The sequence below is a fragment of the Vanessa atalanta genome, chromosome 7, assembly GCF_905147765.1.
Source record: "Vanessa atalanta chromosome 7, ilVanAtal1.2, whole genome shotgun sequence".
In the NCBI taxonomy this organism is placed as follows: Eukaryota; Metazoa; Arthropoda; class Insecta; order Lepidoptera; family Nymphalidae; genus Vanessa; species Vanessa atalanta.
In genome coordinates this window covers 4,205,829-4,216,644 of record NC_061877.1, presented here as the reverse complement: position 1 = coordinate 4,216,644, position 10,816 = coordinate 4,205,829, and the positions used below count along the sequence as shown (strand labels likewise).

At 31.3% G+C, this 10,816-nt stretch overlaps 1 protein-coding gene across 1 annotated transcript; it reads left to right on the top strand.

Annotated features, from left to right (window-relative positions):
• The first annotated feature begins 2,037 nt into the window (after positions 1-2,037).
• Positions 2,038-4,944, top strand: LOC125065194 (venom allergen 5-like). The gene is made up of 5 exons (XM_047672694.1): positions 2,038-2,261; positions 2,677-2,798; positions 3,753-4,013; positions 4,118-4,313; positions 4,399-4,944. The coding sequence occupies exons 1-5, from the start codon at positions 2,186-2,188 to the stop codon at positions 4,671-4,673; spliced, it is 930 nt and encodes a 309-aa protein (XP_047528650.1). The 5' UTR covers positions 2,038-2,185; the 3' UTR covers positions 4,674-4,944.
• Positions 4,945-10,816: the final 5,872 nt, after the last annotated feature.

The following is a 10,816-nucleotide window of genomic DNA, read 5'->3' as shown; positions in this document are numbered from 1 at the left end:
ACAGGCTCAAGGGACATAACATCTTGGCTCCCAAGGTTGGCAGCGCATTGGCGATGTAAGGAATGGTTAATATTTCCAACTGCACCATTGTCCATGGGCGGTGTTGACCACTTACCATCGGGTGGCTCATATGCTCGTCCACCAAACGTATAGTTCTGTAGACGAGAAAATAAATTAGAAACACAAATTAAGCACACGAAAATCGGTCAAAATCGGTTAAGATTCATATGTTTTAACCACTGGACCATCTGGGCTCTATACTTATTTCGTAGCAACTATAATACACCTTATTAGTTTAAGAGTATTCACTCTCGAAATTCAAGACAACTCTTAAGTCTAAGAGCCTCATTTAACTTCGACTGTAGTATTTGTAAGTAAGACCTTTCACTGAGCTGAAATTTGCACACACTTTTGGTACCTGTATACAATACAAGTATAATTTATATTATTTAATTATCGTCCTTGAATGATATAAAAGGTAAATTTAAAAAAAAAGTTTGTTTCGATTTTTAAAATGTTTAAATACCTGAAGATGAGTCATTCATTTGTTTCATAGGCTAAGGGCATTGTATCTCAAATGAGTTAATATATAAGTACGAAATTAATAACTATTACTGGTTTGTTTGATAATATAATGAGGCAATTTATTTAAAGGTCACGAAACAGGCTTCGAGATTTCGAGTTAAATCGACCATAGTTTTATTGAACTTCAGAATCTTTCAACGAGTATAAGATTATCGTTTTGCATAATAACCTACAATCGTATAGAATTTAACATCTTAACGCCGGTCATTTGAAATTTAAATTTTGTAACACATGATTTAGGTTTATCAAAACATAAATTTATAATATCAGAACTGAGCATATTAACTATGTCAATATTGCAAATAGTATTAAAGGCCAACGCCTAATAATATAAAAAAAAAAACATACTAATGATAATAAGCAGAAGATATCAAACATTTTAATAAAAAAATATATATATTGAAGTTATACCCAAATTTAATCAAAGAATTATATTTTTTTTGCTTATACATGAAAACAAATAAGAAAAATGCGAGCAAGTAATTAAATCAATCGTTTTATTAATCCCAAAAAAAACCTGTTACATTATACATAATTTACTTAGAATAAAAAAAAAAAAAGTATAAACATTTCGTTGATGAAATTTTGTATAAATCCATTACCTATCATATAAAATAAAAGATATTAATATGCAAATTAATAAAGAACGAGCAAAAATCAACCTCAGGTGGTAAACCGGATCAGTTGGCAACAGACACGGTGTCTCTGAAGTTACGTACCTAACTTCGTGTTTAAAATTTTATATATTCTTAACTTTTGTTCATTCGATCGTTCTAGTTTATTTCAATGAAGAGTTCACATTTTAAAAACATTTACATCTTCATAATTTTCAACGTGCCTTAAAGTTATGTTTAAGTTTACATTTTAACATCAATATATTTCCCCGTCAATGTAATAGTTTACATACCTATGCCCATCTTCCCTTATATTGCTAAAGATATAAAATTAAGTAGCCTTTGACTCATAAATGGTCGTGTTATTCTTTCCTTGTTTTTAGCCGCCTATAATTTTACTTAAAGACCACTTCCGTTTCGACCAAAATCTGTCAACATATTTCCACCTTTGGCTCGGACGTATCACAAGAACCCGATTTCATTGACAACCACCGGCTGCCGAATAATGAGTTTTAAATTATTACTGCAGATAAAAAGTGGCTGGACGACGTCCGTTTAACCTTTATTGATTTCGTAACTGAAGACACTCTGCGAACTATACTCGAAGACATTGTACTCGCTTTGTATATATTTTTCACAGTTGACATCGTATAATATTGATGAAACATTTGTTTTCAGGGTATATTATTTCTTGTTGGTAGGATATTTTAAGGGTTCGATGGTGATGCAGTGGCGATGAGCAATAGTGGCGGGTGGCGGCGTCGCGGCGTCTCCATGATAACGCGGTGCTATTTAAGCGCGCGCGTGGCCATTAAGTGTCACAGATTGCTATAGACCGGAGAGCGCGCGGCACACTGTGCAGCGGACCACCGGCGAATATTAAATTTGACGTTTCGTAAATATAAGTGGGAACTTTTGTTACGAATCGCAAACATAAATCGTGTTTTCAATTTCAGTTAAAAAGTGTAGTGAAAAATTAATTTAAGATGATTACCCTAGTGTTTGTTTTGGGAGGTCTCCTCGCAGCGACAGAGGGCTGTGGAGCTGGCAAGCAGATACTAAGTGAGTATTTAATTTTAATTACTTTCTCCATACTATAATTTTAGGTTTTAATATGATATACAATTAAATACAATACTATACTCCATATATGAGAATTTTGAAAATGATTTTTAATTATGTATTAAACTTTAAATCGAATGACTCTATCAAAATCCACAGTGACATCTCTTATGTAGTTATCATGATTAATTAAATCAATATTACTTGATTTTTGACGTTGAAGATCAAGAACACTGAGGATAGCGACGCGCGAATATATTGCCCATTTAAATGCTGATTTCTTTTAATTATTCATTAATTCACCTTTGCAAATAAATTTGCATGACTGCATCAATCTTTTTGTATATTATTGTATTCATTAAATAATATTTCATACATCTAGATGAATATTTACAATGTTTATTCCTTGTTTAAGGATCAGGAGGATTGACGGCATATGAACAGCAGAGTATTGTTGATGCGCATAATCGCCTCCGACAATCTGTGGCTTTAGGACAAGTTTCAAGTCAACCTCCAGCGGCCAATATGATGGAAATGGTACGTTATAAACACAAATGTCACTATTAAATATTTAAAAGACGATAAATTAGACAATAAAATGATTTTATTAATAAAAACTTAAAAGCCTCATGTTTAAAAATACAATACAGTTTTTAAATAATATAACTAGATTTGAAGCCGGTTTTTCGAAATAAATTTATGCATTGAAGTACGTAAAGATTATACCAATCGGAATTATTGTTGTATACATTTATATTTGTTCAATAATATCATATAAACTATAAATTCACCAATTGATTAAAACGTATTAAAATAAAGGTCTTACCTTTTTTAAGTTATATATAACAGTTGAATTTAATATAATTATTAATATAATGAGACACAAAATAAAAAATGATCATTAAGACGAGAGTGTAAGTTTATAAAAAATATTTGAAAATATTTGCCATGTAAATTCGTAATTTATATGTTCTAAAAAATGTAATAATATTTACGAGTTATTTCTTGTGATCTCGGTCAGGTGTAGACCATTGTGTCATGCATAATATTATGCTTAAGCATTTATAACACCACGTGCACCGATTCCCAAGTACGTTAATGTGTCCACTGCACGAGATCGAACGGTCAAACGGACCAAGGGATCAATTTACATGAAAATAACGGGATATTTATCAAAGGGAATATCTTGTAACAGTTTTTTTTTAATATGTAGGTTCTCAAAACAGTTATATTTCGAATATACGCAAGAAAATCCCTTTTGTCATTATTTGGACCATGATTTATTTGACATTTGAACTTTCGAAAACGGTATATATACATGAAAGTGATCGCAAAATCGAAAGCGAAGGTACGAACGCAACTTCAGATGACATTGACCTCGCGAAGGTTCAGCGTCTCGGAGGTTTTGCATATAATGATATCTTGTTTACCATTCCTACTTACCGTGCGATATTAATTTTGATATTCATATAAATTTACGTATGATTTTAGGTGTGGGATGACGAATTGGCAGCAACTGCTCAACGTTGGGCTGACCAATGTACTACCGCACACGATCGTGCGTCTCAGCGCGATGTTGGTCGTTTCCCCGTGGGGCAAAACTTGGCAGCGACATGGACTACTCGTCCCCCATCTGATCAATCTGATTCCGAACCAGACTTCATGAAACAAATCAATGCTTGGTTCGATGAAGTTCATATCTTCGGATTTAAGCCCATTAATGGTGGACATGGAACGGGCCATTATTCACAGGTAAATTGTGGAAAATTCATTAATATTTTTAGTGGAAAATTATAATTTTCATCAGATTTTTTGGCAAATAAAACAAAAAAACTAAAGGACTATTTATTTTCTAGTTGGTATGGGGTGAGACGTCTCATGTCGGTTGCGGTTACACTTTCTACTACGATCCTTCCCGAGGCTACACCAAGCTGTACGTTTGTAATTATGGCCCTGGTGGAAATGTCATCGGTTCAAATCCCTATGAAAAGGGTAGTCCATCTTGCAGCGCCCACGGGCTTTCTGACTCCACAAAATACTCTGGTCTTTGTTGTAAGTATTACTTAACTATCTACAGCTAATCAGAATCGTAAATATGTTTTACATTGTTCAATAACATTCTTTTTTTCTTTTACAGCCACAACTTACACCACGAGCGATCAATCAGTGGACAATACCAACAGTTTTATATCGAACGTCATTCCTGACAGCACAGTTGGAGCACCAGGCTACAATTATCAGTTCTACAAGCAGTTCAACAACCAATACCAGTACCAGTATCAGCAGCCGCAGAGATACTACAATGCGGAAACATCGAACTTCAGGCCACTCATCAGCATATTTAAAACGGCTTCAAATTTATTTGCTAAGCCAAAATCAACAAACTTCCGAATTGGCAACGTATACGTATAAGTCGTTACGCTCGCGTGATATTTCTTAACAGTATTTTATCACTATTTTCATAGAGTGACTTGACTGATTATTCGAATCTGTTTGCGCAGAATTCGGAACAAAGACTATATTCCTTGGTTTTACAAGGAGCTTTAGAACCCTTAAACAATGTGTAAATGAACTTTGTATAGATTGAAGGTCTGATAGTTTTTTCCATAAAACTTGTGCTGTCGTGATTGACCTTCTTGTATTAAACTTAGCGTGAAGTATGTTGTTATTTAGATAATTTATATTTAATAATAAAGATTTCCATATTAATTCATTTTTTATTCATTTTTAAATAATCATGATTACATTATATTTATATTAATACTATATACAATATATTATTATTTAATTGTTTCGCTATAAATCTCCTCATTAAATACTAGTATATATATATATATATATTGAGTATATTATAATAATTTTTTTATCAAGAATTTATATCGAAATATTCTTACTAAAATAATATTTATAAAGTTTGAATATGCAAGACATACGTCGCTTAAAGATTTCACGCACTAAATTTTTTTGGGAGTAACAATTTTTAAGAATTATAATACATTTATTGTCGTTAATATTAATGGCTAGGGTTTGATCTGGTAACACTCACTAAAAAATCTTTCTTCACTCGTACGAAGTCGGGACGAACAGATAGTCTTACATTATAACAATAAAAACGAGTGTACTATCCGTTGTTATCGTTATTTTGCACAACGAACAAATCACTTTTATCGAATATTTATGTTAGTGTATATTTATGAAGTTTTCTTTTTTTTCTTCGATTGTATTTTATACGCCAAGTATTCACATACCGAGTTAAGGTTGGAAAAGAATGGCTCGTGGCATTTTGTTTGCTTTCGCATAAAATGTGCAAATAAATAAACAAAATAGTCGAAGCAAATGTTTTACGATAAAACAAGGATGAACAGTGTTTGCAAAATAAGTATTTATTTAAGTAAATATATTCAGTGCATTGTATTAAAACGCACGTCAGAACGTGTACTTAAAGTTACGATGCTTACAATTTATACACTACATCTTGAAGCCATGGTTACTTACCCATAAACGTGTACTATTTCACAAAACGACATTTAGTATTACTTTTATAAAACAGTAAACATTTGGATCGTAGTTAAAGGTAGCGAGTTTAAAACCAAGCAAGTCTAGTAACTTATTTTTAAATGTGTTTTGGAAAAGTACCTGCCCTTAAATCTTTTTGGATTGAAATAAAAATTAAACAACGGTTGCTTACTTAATTACATACGGTAATTGAAAATTTACTAAATTTCATTAATTGCACAATCGCGAATTAATAATTCATATTTGTATATCTTAAAACAAATATTAAAACTAAATATGAAATAGAATAATTCGATTATCGCCTTGACTACTGAGGACCTTGACCTCCTCGTGTCCTCTCAGCACAAGAACAAATAATTACATACAAAATTTCGAACAAACACAACCGAATGTGTCAAAGTCAATGTCTTCCAAATCACACGTATTATAATTTATAGAAAAGCCTTAAAGGCATTGTAAACAACATAAATTTAATTATCAATTAGTTAGATGATCAGATAGTAACGCCTTGAAGGCTTGTATTGTTGTTTTGTTAAGCAATAATGATAGAATTATGAAAATTAATTGATCTTCTAGTCGTTTTGATCAGGAAAATTGTTGGAGTATTGAATATATTAAATCAAATTACTACTTTATTTAGTAAGCGGTCACCTTTGCCCATAGAGACATTGTTACCTAACATATGTATAAGTAAATATCATATTTTATAATATGTCTTGTATGTCCTTATATTTTGTTAACCGTTTTAACCCTTCATGCAAGAAAGAGATAGAATAATTTCAGTTTAACACATCAGGTTATTTAATATTATGTACGACAGATTTAGGACGTTAAATAAAATCAATATGAACATTTTTTAAGCATGCTCTCATAGGCTTTCAAAACGTCATTCCATAAAATTATGAGTGATTTAAATGATACCGGTTCAGTATTTTAACCGAGAAACGTCGAGAAAGTTGTCAAGTAATATCTTATTTAAAACCCATATATAAAATAATCTAGGACACGTAATATATGTATTATATCCTGACATTTATAATATACAGTGTGTCAGATAAATATGTATCTCATATATATTATGTAAAAGTTTCTGGGTTCATAATAATATAATAAATATACATATCTATAAATTATAATAGTCACCCGATGTAAAAACAATAAAAACATTAATTACTTTCAAAAGTTAAAATTATCGGTTCACTATATAAATTATTGTTATTGTAATAAATCTTTTTAGTTCCTCAGCTTAGTTTCTCAGCAGTTGTTGGTTGAAATTAAATGGGTATTATTTGAATAATCTTAAATTGTTTTGATTGGAAAGTGAAACTAATGAAACTTAGGAGTAATTTTTGAAATTTATTTTAAAGTTGTTAACTCTACTACCAAAAATGTTTGATTCGTTGGAAATCTAATAAAGGAACTTACAGCCATCTCTGTACGTCATATACTAAATAACGAACCGTCCTCCCCCCCGCCCCCCCTTTTTAAATCATTATATAAAAGCCCAAGGAAAAACATAAAAAATATAACCCTCCAAGTTACCAGCTGCTCCTTAAGCAGCTATTACGTAGTAAGACTTAGGTCCAAGTCTAAAATTTTATTAGAACCATAATAAATACTAACAATTACCACATCCAATTTAATTCAATCAATTCCGACGAGTTAGATTAAAATATTTCCAGTAGAATACTACCAAATATATTCATTCATTGTGAAATTGTGTCATCGATTGTACAGTCGAATGAATACCTAACAGATGGTTTTAGACTGAATTCAAACACGCGACATTATGTGACAAATAAATAATCAATACGTCAATAAAAGTGACGTATTTTCGATGCTGACTGTACAATTCACAGAGACATTTAAATTATCGTATCAATAGCAACAGCGAAAGGATAAAACACGTTAACTCGATAAAAAGGGTGATATTACAAAGTGAAAAAGTGACGCCTACGTGTTAAAGACATAAGTACATACCGACGTTAGACGATCGCCATAGTTATTATTTACATAATATTATTAAGTGCCAGAGAAACATTAAAAATGTCGTTTTTTGTTACGTGCAAAATCTATTGTCGCAACTTTAGTTCACCACGGCACGGCATGACTTTAATTGCCATTGTGCTTCTTCTCCGCCGCTTTCTACTCTTACAAGTATATGCCTGGCTCATATAACTATTTGTCTTTTTTATTACAAAGAAATTATTTTATTTTACGTAGAGTGAACTGTCAGAAATTTAGACGTAAGGAAAGAGAGTTACGTCTTATCCAGGGTACCTTTTCCTCTCTTTTATTATATATATGATATATAATATTATCTAAATATATTTTTTGTTTATTCATTAACTATTTTTTATCTTACTATTTAATTGTTGTTAAGCTTTGATGTTTTATTTCATTGTCTTTTATTTAATACACAATATAGCGAAAGCAACTTCGTTCCTACTGGGTGTCCCACGGCATGGCATAGGTGGCAAACGAGCAGGAGGCTTACTTGATGGAATGTGACTTCTCCCATGGACTGCGACTTGCGGGTGCGTATACTACATACATCGTTGTTGCCTATATAATGCTACTAATTTATTTATTTAATCAACGAAACTCCATGTTTATATTTATTTTACTCCGTTTTGATTTTTTTTCATTATAAATGGTTGTAATAACTGTCAGTTTCTATGTTTCACCGGAATCAAATGTATTTGTATATATGTATATATTTTTGTATTACTATTTTTGCAGCCTAATTATAATAATATTTTGAATGATTATTACCAAAGCATTTTTTATTTGCGTCGTTATGTATGAATGTAAGAAAAATGACAAAAAAACTAACAACTATTTTTTAATTCTAGTATTTTTCATAAAAAAAAAAGATAACAAGACTTGCCTTATACTGTTTTCGTTTGTGTTAATTTTTTTGTAAAATGTCTTGTTACTTTGTTATACACTTAGTAAGTATTTACTGATACGATCACAAGTAATCGCATACTTAGTTGAGGAAACACGTTTTCGTTAAGCACAATGATATAAGAAGTATTAAAATATACAAGTAAAAATAAAAAGTAAATATCCCAACGCTGGACTAAGGCTGTCTCTCTGGAGATTGTGAAAGATTTTCGTACGAAACTTATACATTTCCTCAAGATGTTTTCCTTCACGGCCGAGCACGAGAGAGAATTTCAAACATATGGCGATATAGCACTTGCCCGCATTTGATCCCGCAATGGTCGTGTTCCGTTTTCTGCCATCTTGGGCCACTGGATCCTTTCAGCATATTATTTGAAAGAAAAAAGATGATTTTGGGAACCCTTAAGGTTGCCATCGTCAAAGTTTTCAAATAATGTATAAATACATATTTAACCTCCTCCATTTTTAAGTCGATTAAAAGTATTATATTTTTTCTATAAAAGAGAAAATCTATCAATAAACAATTTTTAATATTTTAAATTTTGTTTCTTTATTTTATAATGAACTCATACAATAAATAGCTACATATAATTTTTATAGTGACATCTCTTATTATGTATCGTAACTTTTATTTAATGTAATTCAGCGCCATCTGTTGAAAATAGCGTAAACCAGATCATGGCGCTTGAAAAAATAATTAAAGTCATAGTGTTAGTTATTAAATATAGATGTCAGCATAATCTAATGGTATGCTGACATCTATATAAAATACTAATATAAAAATAAAATAAAAAATCATGGATGGATGGTAAATTTAGAGGATTTAAAAGTTAACAATAGTTCCCCTTTATTTATTTAAATTTATTAAACAATACCTAATATTACGAACATTAAGTTTTGCCACCAAACTATGCAACACAGTTACACAAGAAACTGATTTCAATATCATCATTCATTTTAAATCTATCCCTCTGGGAATCGATCACGTGATCGCTTGTCTGAATTATATAAATAAGTAGGTATAAGGAAGTGATTAGGACTTAATCAACTTTGTTTTCATTGCAACCGATACTACGCAAAGACCAAGCAACTCAAACAGTTTTCTACAAACCAATTTTCAAAATATAACCAAAGGCCTACGATTCCGAAATAGCAATATCAACAATCAAGCCTTGGGCTAGGACACTTGTATATATTATCCGAGTCAAACCTGCACTCCGAGTCGAATAATACTAGAGAAATCACATTAATCGTACAACACACATGACAAAAGGCAAAGCAAGTGACAGTATTACGACGCAAGCAATGGATATTGCTGTGCAGCCAAATTTGAATAAAAAAAAATCCCGCTAAATTTGAATAAAGAAATTCGATAGCATTTTCATTGTGTTTATCGATTGGATATCATTTATCTATGATCTCACAATTATTTTAGTTCGGTAAATCACATTGAAAAACAATGCACGCTATAGCGTTAAATAAGTTGCTTATAAAAAAATATTTTATAAACCGCAGCTAATTAATTGTTGTAAACAACATTTTCGAGCGGTTGTCTTTTTGGAACGAAGTTCTTTAACGCGAACAATACTTAGTGAACTGGCAGAAATCGTACATACCTATAAAATAACATTTGTTTTCAATTTTTGACCGTCTGTCTGTTTGTTTGTTCCGGCTAATCTTTGGGACGGCTGGACCGATTTTGACGGGACTTTCAAAAACGGGAGCGGAGGTATTTCCGCTGTATAGGCAGAGACAGAAATCGACTTTGAGTTATACTATTAATAGATAATAGATATATATTAACGGATATAATTTGAAATTAATATGGAGCCTTTTCATCCATTCTCAAATTCTTACAAAAGAATCACACATAAATCATATTGTGTTCATACGTGACTTTGTATGTAAAAAAAATGTTAGGTAATAAAAAACACTAACATAATTTCCAATATTTGTTATTGCCAGTTTAATATCAACTGAAATTAAGTCAAACAAAACTGGCATACGCTACAAGGGTGTACCTTGTAAACTCAAGTTCTGTTTTTTACTGATTGTGTAATTGCTGTTGCTCCGCTAACTGGCAATAACTCTTTTCAGTTCATAGGTTAAAATATAATGACAGACGGTAC

What these genes read in the sequence shown, in the direction of transcription:
- LOC125065194 (XM_047672694.1), top strand. Translation starts at nt 2,186, where the DNA reads ATGATTACCCTAGTGTTTGTTTTGGGAGGTCTCCTCGCAGCGACAGAG. An exon ending in AGCTGGCAAGCAGATACTAA is followed by an intron (nt 2,262 to 2,676) that starts GTGAGTATTTAA and finishes TCCTTGTTTAAG; the next exon opens with GATCAGGAGGATTGACGGCA. An exon ending in AAAATACTCTGGTCTTTGTT is followed by an intron (nt 4,314 to 4,398) that starts GTAAGTATTACT and finishes TTTCTTTTACAG; the next exon opens with CCACAACTTACACCACGAGC.